The 27562-nt window shown below is 41.3% G+C and overlaps 1 protein-coding gene across 43 annotated transcripts in view; it reads right to left on the bottom strand.

Annotated features, from left to right (window-relative positions):
• ANK3 (ankyrin 3) overlaps positions 1-27562 on the bottom strand; it is a 382076-nt gene that overhangs the window by 7488 nt on the left and 347026 nt on the right. For 16 of the 43 annotated variants that reach the window (XM_041127055.1, XM_041127059.1, XM_041127053.1 and 13 more), the window contains 7 exons: positions 19677-27377; positions 18964-19038; positions 17985-18116; positions 16789-16932; positions 13765-13852; positions 11365-11743; positions 7647-7745 (listed from right to left, as the gene is read on the bottom strand). In XM_041127055.1, the coding sequence (XP_040982989.1) occupies positions 7647-7745; positions 11365-11743; positions 13765-13852; positions 16789-16932; positions 17985-18116; positions 18964-19038; positions 19677-27377 (8618 nt within the window). Of the gene's footprint in view, positions 1-7646; positions 7746-11364; positions 11744-13764; positions 14438-16788; positions 16933-17984; positions 18117-18963; positions 19039-19676; positions 27378-27562 lie in introns of all 43 variants that reach the window. The other 27 variants (XM_041127073.1, XM_041127071.1, XM_030031147.2 and 24 more) reach the window with 7 other exon arrangements.

Below are 27562 nucleotides of genomic sequence, written 5' to 3' on the forward strand. Positions count from 1 at the left end.
AAATGACATTACTTTAGAGCCTAAGGCTAGCTGGCAGTCATGGACTCATGTTCCAGAAGAACTTTGACAATTTTATCTCATAAAGTCATGCTTCCAAACCTGGGTGCTGAAGCAAGGACTGCATTTGATGCTTCAAAAATATATGTCATCAGTGCTTATTTATTTCACATAAATAAAGCAAATATAACCATAATGTTGCTGGACTACATTTGAAAAATTTCCACACATAAATGAATAACCCTTTAAACAAACAAACAAAAAAAATCCTTGAAACTTTTCTTCCCTCACCCTCAACCCACTATGGAAAAAATGGTAACTAGAGGGAGGAAGCAGAAAAAAAAATTGTATAAAACATGTTATATCAATATTAACAACAAAATAATATTTGAAATGAGATTATTACAGCTCAATATCAAGCTTTCATAGTGCTTCCACGTACTAAGCTGCACAGGGCAAATATAATTCCTATTTACTGTGGTCTACATGCTACACAGTTGTCTACATAAGCTCCTGGCACTGCTCTATAATGAACAAATGCAGTGATGCCATGTTTAATTTTTTTAACTGTTTTCCCTACAAACACAGCTTTTTCAATATGTACGTTATAACATTAGGTTTATACATTATTTCTACGCTCTAAACCGAATAAACCTTTCCTCCTGTTTACAAGCCATTTGTGGTCTTTTCTATAGCCAAGCTTTTCCATTTTCCTCGCTTTAGAGAGAGGGCCTGCAGCAGGCAGAAGCCAGAGGGGTGTACCAAAGAGCAGAAGGCAGGTCTGCTGCTAACTGAGCCCATGGTCAGCATTTGTCATTATTAGAAGTGCAGAATTTTTGCTTATTTCATAGTGAAAGCTGTATTGAAATTACCACTTGATAATTAAGTAATTAAACAGTTTTGGACATTTTACATGTCTTTTTCCCACGCTTTCACAGGCTATGTATAAACTGCAAAACTTGTTGAACTTTGATGCTTCTGGAAGCATCACTGAAAGAAGGGCAGGCTCCAGAGCCAGACGGATGTCACTGCGTAGGGACGTAAGGATGAGGTCTTGTGTCTGAGATACACCTGGGGCTGAAGGGACCTAGCTGAGGTCCCCAGGCCTGGGAATGGTGGCATCCCTGCAAGAAGCACGGCAGAACAAACAACTGCTGAAGCCTTCAGACGGAGCCTGGGCTGGGCCCATACAATTCATTTCCCAGAAGGGCTCTGCTGGCTGAGGGGTCACGGGCAGGAGAAATTACACACTTGCCTAAGCACTGACGTCATGCTACGTGCAGGAGGAGGGAAGTAAGAGGCTGGCCTCCGTGGTGAGCGGGGCCCCAATGACGGCAGCCTGCTCCTTCCTTTCTCATGAGCGAGACAGCAGAAACGAGAATGGCATGGGGACTGCTGCTGCGGCAGGGGGGCGATGACTGGGTAAAGGTTTGGGGAACTGAAACCTGTGGGGTTTCCTAGCCACAATGGGGGGAAATACTGATTCTGGAGACCTAATACTTTTTATCGGAAGCGTAGCAGATGGGGAACTAGCTGCACAGTTTCTTTCCTGGCCTCTCACCCGTGGTCTCAGAGACTCCCCAGCGGGCTGCCACGCCGTGCCCTAAGGGGTAGGAGGGAACCCTGGCCCAGACGTCCCTCCCACCCCATGGAGCACAGAAGTATGGAGAGGTTCCCTTTCATGAACGGGATCTCCAAAGCCACTACAATAAACCCCATGAAAAACAGAAATAAAACAACGTGGCCAGTAGCAAAGTCACCAGACTACCTGGCACACCAACACTGCCTGCATTTACTGGTCCTTTGACTCCTTACTGCCACTATGAGCAAGGTTATTCCTTAAACCAAGTTAGTGAGAATTACTGTGTTCAGCTTTAAAGTGGAAAATGCATTGATGCACTGAAAGATGGCTCTTGGAAGAAAACACATTTTTAAAGGTATGGTGAATCTTGGTTTTTAATTACCTACGTGCTCCTTTAAGCACAATTTAAGGATAAATGCTGTTAACTACTCAGCAGTCAGCATGCATGAAATCCAGCTTTCACAATTTTCTTGCTGGTGGGTAGTTAAACAAATTGCAGGAGGGCTCACAATTGGCAGGAGGTAGATGTGATTTACTGACATTTCTAATCCTATGCAGTTATAAAGATGGATGTTTGCTAGGGAAAAAAACCCTTACCCACTGGCAGTTTTACTTGTCAGATCTCAAACCAGCTTTGGGTTAGAATGGCACGTTAGATGACCTTGTCAACAAAAGCTGTTTTTAAACACAAAGCTGGTGCGTCTGTGTCACTGCTAAAGAATAAAATTCCTTCTGCTGCATCATACTTATGTGGGCTTCATTTTAGCCTTGACCTGTCGAAATCACTGTCACAATACCAAGAGCTTTAGAAAGGCAGGGAGAAAACCTAATACCGCGATTACTGGAAGCTCAGTTATATCCCGGGGACTAAACCATACAAAGGCTGCCTCAGCCCCAGAACATGCCAGGAAGCTTTGCAAAGCAGAGTGCTTTAATGTCACCCTGCTCGCCGGAGTGTAGTCCTGCCAAAACCAGCTGGTATCCTCTCTCTGCTGCTCTCCAGGGCAGGAGAAGCAAAGAGCAGCTTCCTCAAAGTCTTCTGCCAGCTCTACTGATTTTCTTAACAGTTATTTGCAGATTACGGGTGTTCCCAGGGACCTCCAGATAAACAGAGTTATACAGTCGGTGCTGCAGTATTGTGCCAAAGTTCACTGCAGATTTGTCAGAGCTCTGGTTTTCTTTCATGTTTGTTTTGCTACTAGAGGGATAATAGTCCCTTTTATTCCTCCTATACATCTAGTGTTGTTGTAACAGTGGAGAAAAAAGGTGCGGCTGGATGCCTCTTACCCAGATGGATAAAAGGGAATTTAAAAGCAGGCGGAAATAAGCAAGATGGAAAGATCCTAAATATTTAATTCTGCCAAAGACCAGAGGCAATGCTGCAATGGGAACAGGAGCTGTACAGAGCGCTCAGACCTCTTCCCTTACCGGCCTAAGCCACCATCAAGACATAATCCTTTCAGTCTCGAGATCACATTCTTCTCATGCATAAACAGCAGCTGCGCCTCAGTCTCCTTGGGGTCTCAAGCCTCTGTGGCAGCAGCAGTAGAAACAAACATCTTTCATTAAGGTCATTTTCATTAGTGAGTTCTGCCTACTCAGGGAGACTTTGTTAATCAGATGCCATGACTCTCTGCCTGTGCCTGTGCTGAGTCTGTACTTGCTTGTTTGCAGATGTATTGCTAAAGCCATGGCGGGGGGGCACGACAACAAACCGCCAGGCAAGTCAAGGAGACCTGAAAGGAAATGGTGCCTCAAATGGGGCAGAGTAGAGTCCAATACGGGGAGCTGGGTCATAGGTCTGTTGCTTGTGGCATGGAGGACAACATGATGAACAGACCTTGTAACAGCACTTGTAGTCTGTGGTTTAATTTACCTCTGTGTTATCTTACTGAGGCTGGCAACTCCGAACCTGTCGGTCCCTCCCGGGGTGAGGGCACTTAGAGAGTAGAGCAATTCTGCAGCTCTCCCAGCCTGGCAGGGACTGCAGCAGAGAGGCTGCGCCCAGCTGAATACACAAATGAAAATGCTTCCCATGTGCCTTATGTGGGGCACAGGCCCTTAATTCTTCTCACTGACAGGATGGCCACATTTTCACTTTCCATAAATAAGTTTCCTCTGAATAATAAGATCATGAAAGCTGCTGGTTCTAGTTTTGACTGACTGCTGCTCAGGCTCCCATGCCACTCCTCCAGCGCAGGCTGAACCAAACCCTCTGCAATCAGTAACGGGCAGTTTCATGAGCAAAATGCATGGAAAGAGACAAATAAATCTTTAACAAAAATTGGCAAGAAATAACAAAAGTACAAGACACAAAATGACATCAGATTTTAATAACCCCTGCTTAGAAATCTATTTTATTTTCCGTTACAAAATTCTACCATAAACCTTTTGGCAAGAATTTTACTAAACAGTTTTTGCCAAAAATTTTTACCCATGAAAGATATAACCACCTCTGAAAAAGCTTGAAAAATTAGACACTGATTTCTGTCATGACTGAATAAAAGGAGCTTTGGATCAGGCTCTGAATGTGCATGCACATTGTGGCAGCACTCTTATTTTTCCCTTGTGTGCTAATTGCTCGCATTCCTGTGCTACCATAAAAACCCGTTTCTTTTGCAATGCCCCATCCCATCAATCCGCCATGTGAACAGAAGAGGGGAAAGGAAGCAAAACCAAAACCATATGCACTACCTTGAGGTTAGAATACGATCCTATTACATGTGGAAATGGGCATCAGTCCTTGCTTGTCTGGTTTTATGGGCTCAGCCCTCTGAAGTGCTAAATCCCATGGGAATGTGCTTGAGAGTAGAGTGCTGAACACTTGACAGGACTCAGCTCTTGGACTGCTGGGAAAATACCTCCAGGGTAGAGAAAAGTCTTTCTCCATATTTGGGCCAGGACAGAGAACTAAGGTAGCAGTTAAATGGAAATAATACTGTTAGTAATAATGCAGAACAGCACTGAAACAAAAAAACAAGTTGGGAAAGAAGAACAAAGGTAATGAAGCAATTCAGCCCTGATGGTAGCTGTGGAGGCACATAGCAAAGCCTTTTTTCTACAGGACTCAATTTATCCTCAAGTTTTGGCGTTACCAAACTTTATGCCTGCAGGCTACGTGAGTACCTCTGTTGCCTTTAATGCAACACGCAAGCAGTAATGAATATATGCTACAGTAAAATAACGCAGCTCCCTTGTGCGGCTCTACCCAGCGGAGGCTCCAAGGCCACCCTTGTCCCCTCCCGGCTGCTGCCATCGGCACAAGCCGGCAGAGCGGGCTGACAGCACGGGCAAGGCACTGCCAGCCACTTATGATGCCTGCGCCCAGGTTTTTCAGATGTTCAAAACAGTTTTTGTTCCAGAGAATGCCAGCTCAACCAAGATTTCTAGGGCTGGCTCCTAAGTAAACATAAGGCAGTAGAGGATAAGTACTCCCCTGGTCCAGGTGGGACTGCAGATAAGCACTGGGGCATTTCATTGTCAGCGTGTGGCAGGCTCGCTGCCTGGGGGACGGGAAACGTCCCTGCCTCCTACTCTGCATCGCACCTTAACAACTATTTGGCTAGCCACGAGTGTCAGAAACCACAGGAGCAGAAGGAGAGCCTGATTGCCCTCTCGCTACTGCTATGTGCAAGAGATGCCAGCCCCACTCAGCGTAAGCCTCAGAGAGGGGCAGCGGGCCATGGGGTCGGGCAGAGCACCTGCTCGCTGGGCACTCAGGCACTGGCAGGCGAGAGCCTCCTGCTCCTCCTGACCGCTGCTCGGGGTCCTGCAGCAGAAACACAGGAGTTATTTTTACTCTGCCTGCTGAAAGCGTTGCTCCGTGCCTCTGAGCGCTGTGTCCTGAGACCTCTTCCCTGCATGAGGAGCTGTTCCTCAGTTTGTGCATGCTCTCCCAGAGATTTCAGTTCACCCAAACTGAACCTCTGCTCCCAGGAATGTGCAGAAATTAAAGTCCAGATCTCTACCAACGTTAAAGTTTGATTCTTCTATTTCATACCACCATTTCATGAACCTTACATGACAAAATGTATTTACTGAAGTGGTTGTTTCCAGTATCAAACTCTTTCCACTACCAAACTCTAAAAGGCCTGATGATTGCTGCTGTGAAAATTTTTCTTGGTCTCTTTTAAGGTTGTCTTGAGATGCAGAGTGGGGGAAAAAAAAAGAAGCTATACATCTTCAGAAAATGGCATAAGTATCATGTGTATTTTCTAATCAAGAGACAGGTACAGCTCTAATCCAGTTTGGATCAGACACATTCCCAATAGAGCAGGTTCAGCCACCTCCACTCACGGAGCACACCCTCCTGACTGCATCTGCACTAGCTGCAGATTACAACACTATATACACTGCTTTACCGTTGCTTTGTTAAAAGTTCAACCCCAAATTATCTCACCACATTTAAAAACAATTTTCTATGCCTTTCTCTAAACACAGAGAATGTACTTGGAAAGTAAGTGAAGGATGCCTTTTACATACTTTCTCTTTTCTATTCTGACATCTCCTGACTCCAAACCAGAGGACACTAAAATAGTTCAGACATCAGTTGGGTGGGGGACATCAGCCACAGGCCAACTATGCAGCCTTTAAAACTTGCAGCGCACGGAGACTTTATGTCTTACCACAAACATTCTTACAGCATTCGAGGGTCTGTAATAAACCACAGGCCACCTGCCCCATTTGAAAAAAAAAAAAACCAACAAACTACATTCCTATTTCTGACCAGTCATGTCTTCTCTGCAGAGGGAAATTACTGATGAAGGGTTATACCCCGACCTGTCCAGGGCCTTTCATGGAAGTCAGCAGGTTCTGCCTGTAAAGATGAGTTATTGGACAAAATATCCCCTTCTACTGAGCTCATTTTTGCAATTCCTGCCCTGTCCCAAACGGAAGCATGACTGGTATACTGAAGAAATTCAGGGTGAAGACAGTCAGAAATGTCATCCTACCTTTTCCAAAAGTGTCTGTATCTTGGACAGATCAGTAGCTGTGCAGAGCAGCCAATCTGCCATCCACGTTACACAAAAGGTGTGGTGCCTGTATGCATACTCTTCTCCACGAAGCATGCAAATAGCAGCTATATAGATATGTGCAATCAGAGCATCACAAATCATTCCTAAAGTAACAACTATATCTTAGGCAAACTCAGCTAGTGCTGTAATAGCACTATGGTGGCTGGCTGTCTTTTTGATGGCTTGACTACATGATTTTCTAATAAGAATCTAATAAATCTTGTAAGTTACCGAGGGATTAACATAATGGTTTCCAATGCAGAATTATTTTCTTATGCTATACGCTGCAGGCAAATAAAGCCATAATATATGACCATACAAGAAAAAATATGAGGGCAAATGCTATTATTTATATGACTATGCCATTGTTATCAATATATAAAGTATATTATGCTGTAAATAAAGGTCATCTGTAAATAAATATACTAAACAAAGCCTGCTGAAGGCAATACAAAGACTCTTATTAACTTTGGTAGGTTTTAAATCAGGATCACCCACTGTTTTGAGGTTTTCCAGATGTCCTGGTTTCAGCGAGTGAGCGGCTGCATGGTGCTTAGTTGCTGGCTGGGGTTAAACCACAACACCAGAACACATTAAGCACTTAGGACCACAAGTTTCAACCAGAGTATGTGGCTCACCTCTCCTATGTCCCACTCATGTACATTCCTGCAATTTTTTAACTTGTAATTTAGAATTTTTTTAAGAAAATAGAAAAAAAGAAAAAAAATTGTCACCCATATCTCTCTGCAATTCATTTTTCTCTACATCAGACCAACACACTGCATCTAGCTATAGTCTTTAAGATGCCATGCAAAACAGTGGCAGTGAAGGACACAACATGCCATGCAGCACAGTTGTTTTCCAGCAGAAGACAACCATAAACCTCTGGGTTAAGCAAGAAAAGGCCACCTAGTGCTTGGTTATAAATACATACTGGCAATGGAAAGCACACTACCAGAGGGACTCTGGTATGCCAAAACTGACATTCTGACACAGCGGTCCAAACCCACGTCCATGCCAACGTTGTCTCAGGAATGCAAATCACAAAATACCTTCAGAATCAACCGCCGTCGATAAACTCTTGTAGTAATTCTCTGCTCTTCATCTGAGCTTGAATCACTCTCAATCTCACTGTCACTGTCACTATATTCCTAATAAATGCAGTTTTAGTACATTTGAACAGCACATTTGCAAGACAGAACATGCTGATCAGGACTAGGAGAAGAAAACAGAGGTTATCATGGACAGTGGTTTTCCTGTCTCTGTCATGTACATAATGACTCGCAGTTTTGCTCTTAAAGGATATGGCGGGAGGAGGCCTTTTTGCTCCTTGGCATGCTGTAGCTTGATAAGTATACCAGGTATGGAATATCTCAGCAGCTCTTAAGTCTTAGAAAATGGTATTTGGAATGCATCTGACCTGTGGAATTTCTAAATCGTACGTACTTGCTAAAAATTTTGTGTACAAAAAAGCCTTGTCATAACTCCTTGCTTTTTTCTCCTCAAAAATTAATGTTTCAAACAAATTGTATGGATTCACAAGGTATGGGAAGTGAATTCCCTCATAAAGAAAGAAGACAGTCATGCAGAAAGATTCAGTGGAGCACCTCCACAAAGATTACAAATAAGCATTTTGAAGAACTTCTCCATGTAAATGGCTTTCCTGCTCAGTATTTATCTGCTTTTAAGTAGCAAAACTGTAGTGTGAAGTACAATCATTCTGCATTTTTTAAGAAGTGAACTGGTAGACCTCAGCTGAGGGCAAGGGGGAACAGCCTAACGCTGGTCTCAGCTTGGTGCCGGGAGGTACCACAGCCACACACAGGTGTCTACTCTGCCCTGGCACCCTCTGACAGCCCCAGGGTTTTCCCCTCTGAAACCCAAGGAGCTCCTTGGCTTTGGGGCTGAGCAGCTCTGTGAGCACATGCCTGGCAGAGGGCTTCATACCTATGTCTGTGACAGACACAGGGCAGAGGCCCTTCTCACATGATGTTTGGCTGAACCACCCTTTCTGTGAATAGAGAAATTTGAAAATTTTCTCTATAATCACTCAATGACAGCCCCAAACTGATTTTAAAATCATGAACAGTGGGTATTGCTAACTGCATTTCTGTTTTGCTTTTTGAATCTGGCCCAAGACATCCCAAACAAGAAGCATTTCTCACAAATGATGTGTCAAATAAGAGTAGGCATAGGTAGGTGGAGGAGAAAAAGGACTGTATAACAAAAAGCATTTAGGGCAGGATGACAGTATTCATCTGCACGTAAAGTCTCCTGCTGTCCTCTGACACTAGCCAAATACACATACAAAAAAATTATAATTCAACCCTATCCTAAAGAAGTAACAAGAAGCAGGAGAAGATTCCCAGAGGGCACGAAGGTTTTGGAGGAAGAGTTATTTTTAATAAACAGCTTCAAGTGGTTTATTTGTGATGGAATTCTGACACTGGGAGTCACCTCAACCACATGGTGGACATCACCCTCTTTGGGATAATAGAGCAACTGTGCTGTGCTCCTCTCATTTAAAAAGATCATTGGAATCTGATGCTTGAGCATTTGTAGAGAATTATATGGCCTACATTGTCACTGCATTGCTTTTGTAAACTTTTGGGCATTTACATGGACTTGGGATGAGGCCAACAATTTGTTTCATCCACATCACCAGGCAGCAGCCCAATATCAATTGTCTGAGTTTATCTCTTGTTGCAAACTGTGTGCCAAAACACTGATGCATCCCTCACCTTTTACTTTGGGAAGTAATTTTATTTTGTTCCCCCTTTCTTTCCACAAAAATAAATCTGTTTCTTCCACACTTTTCTTTTTATGGAGCATTTCTGAAGAACACCTTGCAGAAAGACTGCAGTTGAAATTCTCTGTTTTCATGACAGCACATGAAGTATCCATAAATTGGACTGTGTTAGTAACTAAACTATTGACTTCAAATTAAATTAGAAGATATTCTTGAAGAAATATCAGCAAGATATTAGAAACAATTCTTGTTGTCATTCCAACAAACACTAGTTTGTCACCCATTCAGGCTTTGTGAGAGAACCACATTTAGAAGTGACATTATTTTCTGATACCAGTTTATTCCAAGATCATATCTATAAAAAGACTTGTTATTTAGAAGGTGAGATTATCACCCTTTGCCAATAAAGCAAAAGTAGTGCAAGAAGCATGCATAAGAAAAGCACGTGCTTTTTCTTCCCAATCCAGATGGGATATCCAAAAGTAAAGAGCACACAAAAGTGGATGACAACTTATGTTTTCACTGATGGGAATCCAGAGGGGAAAGTGCAGCACTGTTGCACACCCTCAGCATGTTACAGTGTGCATCTACGCTCATCCCTGCTTTTAAATGGATCATAATAATAAAAGCCTGAGGTCTGCCCCAAAGCCTACCAACGCTAAAGGAACTCTGCCATCTGCCTTTAACTGCCTTTGCAGAAGGCTCTTTCTTACATTTTTAAAGTATTCCAGTAATTGGTGAACATTAGGAAAGATCTTCATTGCTTCAACTGTGTCACGAACTAATAACACGATAATAACAATCATATGCTGCATAACTGCTGAGACTGATTATGTTACCATCTAATAAAAGAACTCTTGGTTGTATAATCGAAAGAATAGTTTAAAATGAACTAATTTAAACCTGAATGATTTATTGCAGCCTACCACAGCCAACATTTTTATTGTGCTACTATAAAAAAAGTGCTATATCATGTAGAAGCAATTCTACTGAAATACCTCGCTTCCAGAAGTTATAATCTCCTCCTGTATCACACCTGGGAAAAGACAATCTCAGCAGAGAGAGGAATGTAGAAGAGCCTCTGCAATTCCCTTTTTCAGCCTGGTTCCCTACCAGCCCTGTGGTCTATTCCATGAAAACCTTCCCACAGCTGGGGTGCAAGGTGCACGCACCCATGGGGCTATAAGCCATTCTTTGAATCTACTTTACTTTTAAACTTCTGGGAAATAAATATAAGCAACTGAGAAAGCTATTAAAATCTTAATTGTCAGACAACAACTGCAGTTCTGCAGTTAAGGATGTGCAAGCCAGGCAAGGTAGAAATAAAGGGGAGCCCCTCCGCAGTATTTTAAGAAGAGCCACCACCTGGAAAAGTGCTTTACACGTTTGGAAATCTTTTGATTCCTCTTGGCTGGATGCACTTTGGAGTTGGGATGAATGAGGCCATGAAACAAAAAACGTAAGGAGGAGATTAAATATTACCCAAAATTTATTTTTCTGCAAATTAACAGAGTAAAAAAATGCAGGAGGTGTTGGGGACAAGGAGCAGGATAGAGGCCACAGAGTCCCAATATCTCTTTGTTCACTTCCATGTCACAAAAGGAGTGGAAACCAGTGGCATCACCTTACTGAAACAGATGGAGGACAGCTGAGCTATTTGGCACTGATTGCACAGGTGGTATGTCAGGGCAGGGAAGAGGCCTGTTCCCTAGCGATGCGGGACAGTGGTCCCAGAAGCTGCTCTAACCTCTTCCAGGGCTCGGGGCCAGTCAGGCAGAGGATTATGCAGCCCTGCTTGGCTCCTCTGCCCACCCGCGCCCCACCTCATTCTATTCACACTGCAGAACATAAATTTCCACTACCTTCCATTTTTCTTAATTCAGCAAAAAATAGAAAAGGCATAAAGAAAGATTAAAAAAAAAAAACCAAACCTGTCACAAACAACGTTATAAGTCTTACAAAAAATTATGTCGAGCAATAGGGACTCCTCACACAGTTAATTATTACAGGACATACCGTACCTTCTGTTCAGACATTACTGCTCCCTCCTCCTCTTGGATGCTTGTTCTTGGCTTGCTATCCTCAGAAGTACTCCAGCTCATCTTCTTCACACTGACAGGCACAGATGTTTTGTTGCCTTCTGTTGTTGGCTTGCTAGTCTCTTCCAAAGATTTCTGATATGCTGTTGATGATAACGTTTGCTCATCAGTACCAGCTGCAATCTGGGTCTTTGTTTTCAGGGCTTCTTTGTCACTCTGTCTTCCCACATCATTTAAAGATTCCTGGATGTAGGATTTAGTTTTCGCCTCTGCTGTGGATTCGGATAGGCTTCCATTTGTTTCTGGCTTCCCTGCTTCTCCTTTGACATATGAGGTAATGGAATCTCTACATTGGTCCGAACTACAAGAAAAAGAAAAAAAGCACAGACAGCCGTTCAGTGCTTAAATCACACGCAGAAGGGCAAAGCACCGAGCCTCTTACTGAGCCTTCATCCTTAGCACATGCGTTTCAGACAAAAAAAAGTAAGATTTTAAATTCAGCTTGCAAACCTCAATCTATTTAATAGCCTTATCTTCTGCATCATGGTATCTTTCCAGAAGCAACAAGAATATGGTGAACACTGGAAACAAGGTCAAATGTTTTATGTTATTCCCCTTCCACTTGGCAGGGGGAAGGAAAAAGAGAAAGAAAAATACACAACACCTACCATTTCCATTGTATAATCATGAGATAAATCCCCGAGGCACTAATTCTTTAACCTGCTCTCTGACTAGGGAAGTGATGAAAGTATCTGTTACCATGCAATTACCAGTAATGACCAAATAGTTTATGTTATTTTTCCCCCAAAGTACAATATCTATACTCCAGATAACTCATGCCTTTTAAAAAATATTGCTATCTGAAAATAAATCCTTAGACAGTTCAGAGTTTCAATAATAAACAAAGCCAAAGGCAAGGAAGGTTACTACCAGATAGACAGCTGACCAAAATTTTGCCTCAGATTACCTACAGATAGGTTTAACCTGCACTTCTGAGGCACGGTTTTCTTCCCTTTTGCATTTTTGATTGCTTTCAGATAATGACCGTACACATGAAAATACTATAGCTATTTGCGGGCAAAACTCTTACAAAAGATAGTAAATTGAATTAATCTAGTTAGAAATTGATATGTTATTTTCTCAAGGAAGTCCTTTTACTTCTAGAATTGAACTATGTTACTAATTTAACACAAAATAAAATGCAGAATAACAATGCTTGCTTAACAACAGAAATCGCATCAGTAGTAGATCAAGTGCTTTACAGTCCTGAAAGACAAGCAGTTTGCTGAAATCAATGGCTGAATTCCCACTGGATTCAGTAAGAGAGTATCTAATGCTACCTGAAACCTTAAAACATCCTGAGTCAAAGCTGCAATGATGTAAACTGCTGACAGACAAATAATCATTCTCTGCAAATAATCATTCTCTGCTGATTTACAGCTCATGCAGACCTGGCTCCTTCAATTAGTAATCATGGGAGCCACATTCAAAACAAAGGCAGGCAGGAGCTCTTCACCCAGTGGGTGCCAGTAAGGCTGAACATGGCAACATATCGTGAATCTTGAAAGTTTAAGTAGATCCAAGGGGAGGCTGGAAAAGCTCATGCAAGAGAAATGCATTGAGGATAAACATGTAGAAAGCATCCATCTCAGCAGGTCATTATGCAGAAAGCAAGTGGCGCTTGGGAGAGTACTGGAGGAAAACAGAGTACACGTCCACTCTCCTCCTTCCCTGAGCATCCTCTACAGTCACTGCTGGGAGACAACATAGGGGACTAGACGGATTTGGTATCACCATTCTTACCTTTTTATTCCTTGTAACTCACCTCTTTAAAAGTCTAGTAAATCACCATGACATAACATGCTTGAAGTAAGTGTATAAAAGCAGTGACAATTTAAAAATTGGCTTATGGAAAAAGTAACAACTATCTGAGGAAAGGCATAGAGATGCAATGAAAAGGATGGCTGCTAAAAAGGTACTCGAGAAATAAGAGTAATGTAGTGTCCTAGTTTCAGATAATGTACATTTTATAGTCCTCGATTCTAGTTATATGTATATATCACTTAGATTAATTAAAAATAGAAATACACTAGATAAAGAAAACAAAAAGTAATGTTATCCACTAAACGTAACACAAACTACTTCTGAAATACCTATATTAAGAACGAAACCTGATAAATATACATTTTAAAAGACAAATATGTCTGAGGCCAAATCGAGTCAACTATTACTTTTTCTTTTAAATACATATATATATACACATGCACATATATACATATTCTCATAGAATATTAGAACAGCAGCCTCAGCACTGCTCCTGGAGGTAAAAGCAGCATGGGAAGGCTTGCTTACACACACACACTCTTATACAAAGGTGCTCACCTATCATCCAAACGATCTAGCAGGCTACCACCTATTCTGCGTCCCGATGTCAGTGGCTCAGTGACACTTGACGAGTCAGGCTGCCAACCTGTAATTGAAGACATTTCGTGTTCTGCTTGTTGAACACCTTTAAGAATTGACCATACTCTTTCTTCCGTCATCTCCTCAGACTCAGCTCCTTCTTCCAGATGAATGTCCTCAAACAGAGATTTAAGTTTTTCTTCCGTCATCTCCTCATCAGTACCAGACTTTTCTCTCTCAGGCTGTTCAGTCCTTACTCCTGTTTTACTAGTCTCTTCACTCTGCCTTTGTTTAGTATCTTTTGATATCCCGCCATAACTACCAAGATACCGTGGAAAATCCTTAAGGTCCACTTCCTCCAACTGGTTCTCGCCTACGGAAATATCTTTAGGTGTTCCTTCTCTAGGCACTGAGAAATCGAGTTTGCTGTCATCCAGTGAAGTGTCTTCTTCAGTCACCACTGGCGGTGCTGCTGCTGTACCATCTACGTGTCCCTGGGAGGTCACTAACACGTCACTCAGTCTACTGGGAGTTCTAAGGGGTGACTCTAGGCTAGAGGTGTCGCTAAAGAAATCATCCTGATGGAAGGGGGTGGGTGGCACGAAGCGCAACCCAGTGGGAGTTTCCAGTTCCACTTGAATGGTGGGATAACCTAAGGAAGACAGCACATTTGGACTGACTGGGATGAAGCATGGAGCAACAAATAAGCAAATGTCAAATGATTCATGAGCTACATAAAGTATGAAACGTATGAGGAGGTGCAGGTGTGTGTGTAAGAACAAATGCAGTTCTGAGAGATTTCTTTACTTTGTCCTAAACAGATGGAACAAAAAATGAGTACTGCCAGTGAATAGTACAGTGGAGCCAGTACTTTTGACTATTTTGTAAATAGTCTGTAAAGATTTCAGCAATTGGTTTTGCAGCCATTTTAACATTTTCAAGCTATAGCAGATTGTCTTATGAGCATGCAATAAATCAAATGTGGACAAGGGTGGCTGTCCCTTTATATCCAATACAATCTCTTGCAGCCATATTGTGTAAATCTTTCTTTCCCAGTTTTTCTTTTTTTTTTAATTTGAAAGTTTAATAAATAGATTTTAAAGACAGAAGTAGATCATAACATAGGACAGCCACTTGTTTGTCAGCAGGCATTATTTCTAAAACAGGGCCACATTTTTAATATACTCTTATATAAAAATACATGATACCAGCAATACAATATTACTAATAGATATCTCCAATTTAACCACAGAGCCACAAGAATGGAATACTTAAAGAATGAGGAACAGAAATGGATCCTAATGAGGATACTAAAGAATAGTAGATCTAAATACACAGCAGGATAAAAAACTAAAAAGGGAAGCTAACAAACGGATAAGAGAACACAAACACAACAAGGGAGAGCTATATGAATATTTCAGGTACAGTAAAGTTATACAGGTGAGAGGACTGTGGTGAGTAAGGAGATCTTGGTGATCTTGGAGAGTGAGGTGATCTTGGTGACATGGGTACAATCAGATACACTGCTCAAATAAAGAGAGAAAAGAAAAGAAAAATTGATGAAAACACGGGAAAACCATACAAAAGGATTAAACTGAATATACACATAAAAGCGACAACAAAATCTGAAGTTCGCATTCCAGCAAATAAGAGGTTGAGTAACCTACAAAAGGAAAAAAATACATGCTGTGGGGTTAACTTGACATTGTGCTGCCTGCAAAGGGAGGTGCATTAACAGGGTTTGGTTTTTTGGTTTCCTGAATCAGCTGAGAGAAAGGCAAAGGTGGTCTGGTCTTGGTGAGGAAAGGAAGCTTGAGGAAGGTTCAGAGAAGAGGAGAGACAGAAAGCAACTGCAGAGAAGCGTATTTTTTTCGTAAAAACATTGATGCTACTATTAAGAGGCGCAATCAACATTTCAAGAGCAACTTTCTTAAAATGTCATCAGAAAATTATTTCTGTAATGCAATGATGCAATGACCAGCAATGCTGCTCAATAATGGAGGTACACTGAGCTTATATGCTCTAAAGAAAAAAAATCCTACTAAAATACAGAGGAAGCCCAATACGTACTTGAACAAATTACAAAAAACAAAGGAAATGTTACTTACAAAAGAAAAATCTTATTTCAGAGCTATTTATAATACATGTGACAAAAATCAAAGTAAAGAATATAGCAACCCAGTGCCTGTTAACTAACATTTAAAAGAAGAAAAAACAACATTTAGCATCTTCAGCATATTGAGAAATAATAAGTATACCTATGGCAATTCTGGTTTACAAGCAGAACTTCATTTATCCTTTTAATCTGGCTCAAAAGTAACCTGCACAAATCTGTTCTCAGTTGGTACAGCTTCCACGTGAAAATTATTACACAATTTTACCCATCAGTAGACTGAAAAAGATATTCTCTCCTGCACTAATAAAATATTTTCTTATTTTTCTACTGCCATTGTAGAAATGGTACAAGTCAAAATCATAAAGTAATTGATGTTCACTTGTCTCAAAGAGGCTTCATAGTAAATTGCACATTAATGTACTCTATGCAATTACTAAGCACTTTTTTTTCCCTCATTCTTCCTCCTTTTTTTTCCTTCGAAGAAGTCTTACTGTTACTTATCTAGACAGGAAGTCAAAGAATATATATACATTTCCAGGTAACTTGGAAAGCATGCAATACCAAGTACATTAAAAATATACATGGGCAAGCCTCAAAGCACAACTATTGCAGGAGAAAAATACGCAGGTCTTGTCAACTGACACCAAGGCTGGTGGGAACAAGCTTACTCAGGCATACGTTTGTGGGATCCTGGGCTTATTCTCTGAGATATTAATGTGCAGCCTGCGTGTCGTACCATGAGCATGCTTTAGGAGTGAAAAAACCCTTCACATTAAAAACAGTTATTTCTGTAGAACTTACTGTCTTTTTTTAAAGGCTAGTTTATACAACATTATTGTCTTATTGGACATGTCACTGAACTAAATATGACCACAGAATTCAATTACCGTCAATGGGATCATGAAAAACATTATTTTCATCTGCAAAACTTCTGGTGCCTGAAATATTTCCATAATCAAATATTGGTCCTTCCAACAGGGTCACAATATCTATTCGATTAATTTTTGTCAATACGGAAGTTAAGGCATCAGCTGAAAAACAAACAAGACGTGTCAGAAAAAAGTTCAGTGTTGCAGAACCATGTAATCGTCTTTCTCAGTTACATTCATATTGTATTAATTATAAATTGCTGGCATATGTTTCTGTCCCAATGCCTTTGATTCTAGCAAACCCCATCATTTGTCTAAGTAGTCATTCTGCTGCCTACTTATTCAAGATATACATCTATTAAGAGTCTTCCTTCCCCCCCAAGGGAATATATATATATATATATAAAAAATGATATTACAACACAAAAGGCACAAAGAATAAAGTTAGAGAGTTCTTAAAGAATGTATTTACTTACTACTGAAATAAAATATCCTTTTACTGGAGCATAAAAGGAGTGTAAAAATCCTTTTACCATTCTGTTTCGAGGAACAACAGAATAGGTAGCCATGCAGGTAATAATGCATGTAAGGCTATTCATGCAGTACATCGTGAAATCTCATTTGCAGTAATCTTGTTGTGAGAACACAGTAACACTGGAAATTACTTCTACGGTGAAAGAGATCAAAGTAGACTCAAATACTGTGCAGGAGTGTGTGGATTAGAGAATGGTAATGAACACCATTGACCTAACACAAAAATCAAACCCCTCTTTCAGTTTGAGCAATTCAAGTGAAACACACAGATAAACCCAGCAGAATCAGTGTCTCCATCACTCCTCACAGAAAGAGGTTTAGTCTTTTCTTATGACCTGCAATACTGCAAGACTACCTAACTTTTCCAGGCAGCCTATTTCCATGTTCCACATTCCTTGCTCTTGGAAAGTTTTCCCTAATATTCTCTTTACCGGAATTTAAGTTCATTACTTGTCCCATCAATTATGGATGTGGAGAACAGATTATTTCCTTCTGCATATATACTGAATAAATATGACATGTTTCTGACTTCTGGTAAAAATACAACTGAAACTTTTTTTTTCCATCAGTGGTTTGCAAAAGACATTCATAATGTTTTCTTCAATTTAACCTATTTAGATCAGGCAACAGATGAAATGGGCTATAACTTACAAACAACAAAAGTAACTACTTGAACTTACTTGTAGCATTTTTCCCATCTCTGGTAACCCATTTTTTTAATAACATGAAGCTTTGAGCAATAAGAGAATTTGGGTTTTCTACTCGGATTTGATTTATTTCATCCACAGAAAAATTCAGTTCTCTTGCCAGTTCTATAAAGACAAAAAAAAGGAAAGAAAAGAAAACAACAATAGAAACACCAAAGAAAGCACAAATCCCTCAATCATCATGTCAGGCTTAAAAATATTATCTTTCTTGGATCACACAGATGTCAACAAAACTACCTGACACAAACTTTACAGACAATGATGAACATGGCATTACATGCTCATACTTTAATTTCCTAAGACAGACACAATTTTGAATTTCAGTCATCTCTGTAAGCTATTATCGTATTTATACTCAGTAAGCCATTTAAACACGGTGAAAAAAACTCCGTGAAGACTACCTCATCACCACTTATTTATAAAATCTGTTTTTTCTGGTGACTGTTACTCCTTTGTGACCTTGCTGTGCAGCTCATCACTGGTGCTGTTGTCACCTACGCCCGGGGAGAGCTGGCTGCTGCAGCTGTAAGCCCGGGAAGGGCCAGCTCTGCCCATCAACACAGGGAGGTACGGTGGGCATACAGTTAGATACCCCCCCCCCCCCCAGCACCGACTTGCTGGGGCACTGCTGGGCTCCCTGAAACCTCCAGGGCTCTGGGGAAACTGCCGTCCAGATACAGAGGCAGCCCACAGCCTGAGCAGATAGATCCTCAACTCCTTGGGTGAACATCTTGAGAGGAGGCCCTTTTTAGCTATTTTCCCTATGAGTTTCTGTTTGATTTATTGCAAGACCATGGGATAATTTCCTATTAGGCGTGTTGCATGTTTTGGGAGGCTGGGCTCACTGTGCATTGGCGGGAGCCTGATGCAGCCTAGCTGTGGCTTTTGGTAAAAGACTACCTGAAAATGTAAGAGCGAAGACTAATTTCAATATTAAAGCAGAAAAGCTTACCTGTCCAGCTAAGTCCTAGGTGATCAGCTACAATTGCCATCCTTATATCTGTCCGTTCACATGGACTCTGTGGACCTGTGATTTACAATTTCTCGATTAAAAAGGTTTTGCACAGAAAACCACAAAACCGGACAATAGTTTATTATAAATAATAGCTTTAATTTGACTAAGCTGCCAGTGCTTCTATTGTTTACTAGAATGGTTGTGTGTCCTAATAACCTACAAAGCAAATTTTTTTCACAGCTTTTAGATTTTCACCTGTGTAAAGCCAAATGTCAAACTACATGATGTCGTGTAATGAAACCAAACATGCTGACAATCTAGCTGTTAGACTGTACACAAGTTGTTCAATTACTGGTGGAAACCACCAAGACCAGATTATCATCTACTTTCTCTACTTTGACAGAATAAATTTGCTGTCACAAAAGAAATCTTTCAATTTCTGAGTTACATCAATTTTTGAGTTACATGAATGTCTTCGGCATGCTTCACTAGCTTTCTACAGTACAGGATTTGTTTGAAGGAAGAAAGAAGAGTATAAGACAGCACATACAGATGACAATGACAGAATGAAAACTAAAGTTAAGTCACTCCACAGGCAATCACAACAGTTCATGCACTAGGATCAACAAGTTGAAAGTTTTACAAACTAGGCTTGATCTCCACGAGGTGAGCCATGAGAGCTCCAGAAACCTGACTGCCTTCATTCTCACCAGTCCTCTTACTCCTCCTCCTCTCACTGTCGGCCTTTTCAATCTTTGATTTTATAGATGCTGCCTCTGTTCTCATGTCTCTAGCAGACTTCGATGTAATGGAAGGCTGGTAAACTTGAGTAGCTTCTGATAAGGATGTGTTCTTTGATGTACTGTCTTCTTCATCATCAGAGACCTCTGACTGCATCTTTTTCTCTTCATCAGATAGACGATCCACAAGCTTTAATGTCTCACCGCTAATTCCCTTAAAATATTCAATAGAATGTTTACATACCTCCCTAAGCTGATTTTTTCTTACTTTAACTGTTGTCATGGTGACGGAGGTAGATCTTACCTTTACTGGTAATTTAGAAGGAAGCTGTTTTGGTTTTTCTTTCTCTACCTGCTCTTGTTTTGGCAGGGCTGGAGTTCTTCTACCTAGATTACTCCTATGTGTATTTTTTACAGGAATCCTAGACCTTGCTTCTAGACAGGGAGAAGGATTATTTTGTTTTGCTTTGTCAGGCTTACTAGCCCCTCTCAGTTTACTCCCTGTATTGCTTTGGAGATTATTCTGTGAAAAGACTTCTTTTACTGAGCTGGCCTTTACAGGAAGCTTTGATTTTCCTCTAGCCCCTACCAACTCTGTTGACTTTTGCTGCTCTCCATGTGGTTTTTGCTTATCTCTTACTCTGTGTCCTTGTGTTGTCCCTGTACCTTTTCCTGAAGTGCTTTTTGCTTGATTAGCTTTCTGGAGGGAACATTTCGGTTCCAAATGTTCTTTTAGCACTACATTACAGGTAATATCATCTGTAGGGACAGCAGATGAATCCAAATTGTTGTTGTTATTAAAATTATCTTTTGGAAAATCAGTGTTTTCTGTTTGCCTACAGCTTGTCTGGCTAGAAGCTGAACTCGCAATCACTGCTACAGTTTCATTTTCTAATCCCTGACCACTTGGCATCACAGCTTCTATCTTATCTGTCACTTCGCCAGGGCCATCTTTCTTCAGAGTCATGGTGGAAGCAGAAATTCCCATTTTAATTGGTGTGCGCAATTTGGGATCAACTTTAGAAGCATTTACCGCTGCCGATGATTTTTCCAGTGAGTTACTACCAAGTGTTTGTTCCATACAATCTCCACTGGCCTGGACGATGGGCTTATGTTCAACTGCTGTTGTTTCTACTGGTCTCTCTAGGTTTGTTTCTACAGTGTTGTCCCCTGCCTGTGGCTGTGTGATGGCAGTGACTGTACTTTTATCCCCTTCCCCCTTGTCCCCTGACTTCCCTTCAGAAGTATGCTCACCAATCTGAAAAAATTGGAGTCTTTCTTCAACAAAATCCCTCTTGCTCATGTCAATTGCACCACTGCGAGTCATCTCAAACATCTTCCCTTCATGAAATGGGAAGGGGTTGGGCTCGCTAGTTGGCGTGCTTTCATCTGTTGGAGTTCTGGCTGGAGTTGTATCAGGTGTTGTTGCTTGAGATCTGTCTTCCACTGCCAGACCAAATGGTTTAGCCTCATCATCCCTTGATTTAGTCTCAAACACTTCATCATCACCTCGGTTATTGGACCACGGATCAAAATCTAGACTCTTGGTGGCCACGGTTTTGAAAGGTGTTGCAAATTCTTCATCTACTTTGTAACTGAAATACGTATCAGGAAATACAGTCCTGTCAGGGTGTCTGCCTTCCAAAGTGAAAAACTGCGCCCCTGACTTCTGTTCACTCTTATCTCCAGCTTTTTCAGAAGCTGGACCCTTGGAAGGTGCCTTGTCTTCTTCAGGGCCTACCTTGCCTTCCTCCTCAATGACTTCAAGCTTACTCTGGCTAAAGCAGCGATCAGTCTGCTTTAGAATGCCTTCTGTAGTCCATACGTCCTTTTTGGTTTCAACTGCCGGACCTGCAAGTTTAGAATCACTCTCAGTTAAACCGTCATCTTCATCTTGCAAATCATAACCGTCAAGAGAGTCAATCTCTGTCGCATCGGTATCATGGGAGAATTCTGCAGTGGTTGCTATGGAACACTCTGTGACAGACTGGTCATTGTTACTCCCATTTTGCACTACATCATTCTGGGGTGAATCAAGCCCAATGTCAAACTCATTAGGTTTCCCAGAAGTGGGATGTCCTAACTCTTTCTGTTTCTCAATCTTTTCAGGGCCTCTGGGTTTTGAGGTTTCTTTCTGGTCATCTTCCAGTTCTTTCAGTTTGAATGTATACTTTTTAAGTGGAACGGGTTGATAGAGAGATTCATCATCACTGGAGTCACTGACATCTGCTCCCGGTGGCACAGGAGACGGTGGCTGTACTCTTATGACAGGTTCAGCCAGTTGGCATTTGTCATGTTCATCTTGCAAGTTCACTTCTGTCATCTCCATTTCACTTTCAGTGGAACAATGAGGCTTCTTTTCTGACTCGCCTTGATCTGCATCCAGTGGTGGAGGAGGAGGGAATTCAATGTAGGCAACTCTGTTACCTTTGGGTCTTTTGTTAGAGTCCTTATTTATATGATTAGGTAATGCTTTGTCAATCTGTGATTCCTCAACCTCTGCCTGTTTTACAGATGTTGACTTAGCCTCTGCTTCCTCCTCTGATTCCTCAGATACCTCAGGTATAGGACTGGGCTTGCCTGGGATATAAGCTATTAGTGAGTCGGGTGTTTTAGACGTAAACTCATAACTCACTTCCTCCGAACTCGGTGTTTCTGGTGTTAAAGGGCTTTTACCAGAGCTATCTATAAAGGACACTTGTTCTAGTGTGTCATCTTCTGGACTGCCTTGTGGAGAAGGAGGTTGTTTTTGCTGTCTAGCTGTGTAAAATGTCCCCCTTGTCTCTTGTACTGTCTTACTCTCCTGACTGACAATTTTTTTAATATTTCCTTGTTGCACCTCTTTCTCATATTGCTTTCCTACTTGAACAAAACTGACATAAACAGGTAAGGTCTTAATTTCTTTTACTCCCTCAGTGCTTACTAGTGGTGCAACTTTATCCAAGTAATCACTGGCACCAGGGTCAACTAACTCACTTGAAGGAAACTCCTTTCCTGGACTACATTCTAAAGAATCTGGTGATTTGCTAGGGGATATCTCCATTTCCTCAACAGGAGGACTTAGACCTATTGAGCTCTGCTGCTTGGTAACTTTTCTGATTTCTGAATGCTTTATTTTTTCATCTTCCACATAATCAATCTGCCTCTCAACTTTCTCCTTAATCACAGCTGATTGGGATACTTTAGCTGAAAGTTCATAGACACCATCAAGCGTGGTTCTCTTCTCCTCAACAATTCTGACTGGAATATGGGACACAGCAACTTCTTCTTTCCTTTTGGATATTTTATCAGCCACTTCACCATTATGTTCCCCCTCCCTGACAACAAATTCTCTGTATAAAACCCTTTTTGAGGGAGATTTGACAGTCAGTTCCTTCACTTCTTCTGAATGAATTCCATTTGCTGCCAGTTTGTGCTCTGTCACAGTGATAAATTCACTTTTTTTGTCAGTTTTAGCTTCGGCATGCTCAACATGGTTTTCTTTTACTGTATCTGGAACCAGCACATGTGAAAGTTTTTCTTTTTGTGTTTTATGATTAGAAGTTCCAGGACTTTCCCATGTCCTATAGATTTTTTTGTCCCATTGTCCCTTCGTTGTCGAGTCTGAGCCATACACCAGGTCTTTTGCCAGTGGTTCTGAAAAGTGTTCTGGCACGCCTTTACTCATCTCAGTTCTTTGGCTTTGTGTGTCTGAAGCACGAAAGTCTTCGATAGCTTTCCCTTTACCTGGAACAAAATCTTCCTGTATTTTCACTTCTTTCTGCAAAGCTGTGCTCCCATCAATGACCTCTACTTGCTTTGCGTGTTTCTCTCTGGAATAAAACTGATACACTGGTAACTTACTTTCTTGCAATTTCTTTACTGGAATTTTGGACTGACCATCCAGCTTTTTCTCTTCTTGAGTTACGTCCTTACTCCTTGGACTTATACTTTGTTCAAATTTAAGCCTAATGGAACTGAGCTTTGATTGCTTCAGCTGAAATCCAGTCTGCGAAACCTCAGGTACTCCAGTCTGCTGAGCACTTCCTTTGTGTTCCATAGTTTGTTTAGAGTCCTCTGCAGGTTGCACAAATATCCTTTTTTCAGGACTGCTGGGCAAACTGGATGCTTTTCTTTCATCCACCTTGGGAAAGCATTTCCCATCATGTGCATACTGCTTCACCTTACTCCATTTGTCACCGGACGATGGTAATTCAGAGAGCAGAACTTTCTCAGGGCTGCTGCTGGCAGAGCTCTGGCTAGAATGTATTTCTTTGCCATTTTTTCTGTGCTGCTTTTTCTCCGGAGACTGTAGCTCATCATTCAACTTCTCTGTTTTATCCCGAAAAAACTGTGATACTTCAGTCAGTTTTTCTTCTGCCTCTTTAACAGTCCTGTCCACCCTGTCTTCATACATCAACTTTTCTCTACCTCTGTCTAATCTGTCCTCAGTAAAGCGCATCCACATCGCATGTTTTGGACTACTAACATCTCCAGTGTAGTGTAACACTGTCACTTTATCATAATGATCATCTTTAGACATTTTACCTACACCATTTTCAGATACATCTTTATAGATTTTGGAGAGAATCTCTTTTTTGGGGGCAGTAGCTACTTTTTCTCTGCATCGTTTATCAGACCCCTGTAACTCTGCACTAAGGGGTAGAGCATGGTCAGTAACTGACTCCTCAGTATCAGAATGAGACACATCTAGCTTTTCTGAAAGAAGCATTTTCTCAGCAAACCTGTAAGACTCCCCTCTTAGTTCTGACAACTCATCATCATGGTATTCTATTGAGTGCTGACTCAAAAGCTTCAGTGTTTTGTAAGAGTCATCAGACATGAGTTGAGCAGAACTAGGGCGACTGTCTTCTTCCTGGGACACGGGAGTGTTAACTCTAGAGGATTCCAGGTAAGAAGGAAGTGACTCTTCGGCCGTGAGCTCCTCTTCTTCTTGCTGACCTTGTTCGTCTGAACAAGGAAAAGCATCATGTTTTTCCAACTCTTTTAAGTTAATATCTCCCCGAGGTAAGTCTTTCTGATATACATACATTTCTTTTTCTGGATGCTTTTTTGTTTCTCTAATAATGACTTCAGTAGGTTCAGCCTGATTACCTTTTTCAATATGGACCTCTATTATTCGCTCCAGTTTGGGTGTCAGTTTGCTGTCCTTCTCTGCATGTTGTGGTGAAGTTTCAGCAGACTTGCTAACATCGGACGTTACTGATGATTTATGTTCAAACAGACCTGCCAGTTCTTTGGAAGGGTCACGTCCAGACTGAAAGGCTTTCATTATGTCATGAACAGACATTGTTTCCTCAATTCTTTCAGACGTGCTTTCAGTGCATGGAGGTTTATGATAAACCATCCTAGTTGTCGTAGTGATATGAGTTTCTTCTTTTACTCGGACACCTTTACTAAGGACACACTTATGGTCGTCGTCTTCACTGCTGCTGGCTTTCATTTGAAAAGCTTTAACCTTCTCTTTAATAGATCCAGCAGGTTTTTGCTCCAGCTCCATAAACGTAGGGGTAGGTTTCGAGGCTGGTAGCTCCTCTGCTTTCTGCTCTGGAATTTCTTCGGACGATGGTTCATAGCTGCGGATAACATGAACAACTTCAGTTCTTGTTTCTGTAATGACGGGAGGGATGGGTACATCATGGAAAAGTGGTTTTGGCCCTGTGCTTTCAGCACTTTGTGGGGCAGAAGGTGTCTTTTCACTCCTCGTTTCAAAGCCACTGTCAGATAAGGGACTTTTATCTTGATCGTGTTGAGAAAAGTCATCTGGAGACTCTAAAATAGTATCTGTTCCAAAAAAGGAATCTGCAATTTTACATAACTCCTTTTCTGATGTTGAAGGCCTCATGGAGGCTGGAGGCATTTTAAGTTTATGTTCCTGCAAAGCAATAGCTGGTTTTAAAATGCGTTTTTGTCTCTCTTCACCTTCTTTTTTCCCCTCTTCAAACTTGTACTTTATGTTTGTTAATGAACTGCTACCGATATCATTTGCTAAATAATCAATAACTTTTGACAAGCTATAATCCTTTTCCGACATGGTTTTAGTTTTAATTTGGACCTTCTCTGGAACAGATATAGGAGGACTCGTCAAAGCTTGCTGTCTCGCTTCATCAATCTCCTCTGTACTGAACTCTACCCAGTCATCCTCAGACAGGTGTCCTTGATCACTTTTGGATACTTTAGCCGACCCTTTACTTTCTAAACACACATCTTTTTTCAGAATCTCACTAACTTTTACTAAATCCTCTTTTACTTTCTCAACAATTTTAAAGGGCTCTTCATCATCAATTCTACCCTCTTTTTGTATCTCAGGTTGGAACGGTTTGTCCTCTGCGACATCTGTCTGCAATATTGCAGTCATTCTTATTAGATCCTCTTTCATTTCAGCAACATCTTTCAGTATCTCCTGACTGGAGGATAAAGAAGATGGTGTGGGCAATTTGAGAGCAGAGGGTGCTAAAAACAAGGATGATTTTATTGGAGATGAAGTTCGATTAAAGGGAGGCTGTGTGCGTGCCTCTGTAGTCAATGTTTTAATAGGTGACAGTAACGCAGCAGCTGATTTTGTAAGTGAAGACGACTCTGGGAGCTTCTTTAATGCTGGTTCAGACAAAACATTGACTACAGAATATACCGGCACTGTTATTGTCGATGAAGTTACTGATGAGGTAGTTGCAGATATTGACCCAAGGGCTGTGTACAAAGCACCTGCAGGAGGAGTTCTCATTGACTGGAAAGCTGATGGTGCTGAAGACACAAATGACCTGAGTGGAGAAAATGACATTGTTGTAGCTGTTGAAAACACTCTCTCAGCCGTGTCAGCAACTGCGTTAGCAGCACAACTTGCAGAATGTGCAGCTGCAGCGATCTTGTCTTGAAAAACAGCTGCAGCCTTGGATCCATTTATTATGTTGGCAGAAGGTGGGTATTTCAAAGGTGACACAGATCCATTAAGCAATGGTGTATCTGTGTGCCCAGCTACATGTTTTGCTGGCGACGAGAGAGACGAGGCCATCATGACTTTAGAGGATGAAACAGCATCAACTGCTGCCTTAGCAGGTGACACCACTGACTTTAGAGGGGACGACAAAAGTGAAGATGCTGATGTGATGACCGATTTAAGTGGCAAACTTGAAGAGTACATGTTAATGTTGGATTTGGGGGATGCTGGAGGCGTCATGGTTATGGATGATCTCTCCAAGAGAGATCCTGCTGTAGTCACTGGAGATGTCCGAGGGGGGAATGTGGTAGTGGATGCCAGCCCTTTTAGACTAGCAGCTTCTGTGACTGCGGGAGCTCTGACGAAAGAGCCTGAAGTAACCTGTATATTGTATGGAGGCTGTGATACCACAGTTTTTATTGGCGAAGAGATTGTCCGAAATGATCTAATTGGAGATGCTACATCACTAACAGATTTAACTGAAGATGTGGTAGAAGCTCCTAATGTGGATTTGATTGGAGAAGCAGAAGAAACAGACCATATTGATTTTAATGGGGAAGCTGTAGGAGTGTTAGAGGAAGAGCTTGATAAGGAAGTGAAGCCTGATTTGGTTTGCCCAGGCACTGTAATTGGAGCTGTTGTCCATGACTGATATGGCCGTGTTGAAAAGAATGGCTTGTATGAGTAAGTAGCAGGTAGGGATCTTGTTGCTCCTGCACTCCGTTCAACTGTTTCTTAAATTGTTAAATTAAAATCAAACATAAAAATCAACAAAAATGATTGAAAAACAGAGAGACCAGAGAAGAAAATTGGTCAGTAAACGTTGTAATATTACAAAAAGCAAGTACAATTGTTTGCATGAGTTAGGATGAAGGAGGCAAAAGAAGATTTAAAAAAGGAAAGAAAAATCTAGGAATGA

Source organism: Aquila chrysaetos, chromosome 11 (genome assembly GCF_900496995.4).
Source record: "Aquila chrysaetos chrysaetos chromosome 11, bAquChr1.4, whole genome shotgun sequence".
In the NCBI taxonomy this organism is placed as follows: domain Eukaryota; kingdom Metazoa; phylum Chordata; class Aves; order Accipitriformes; family Accipitridae; genus Aquila; species Aquila chrysaetos.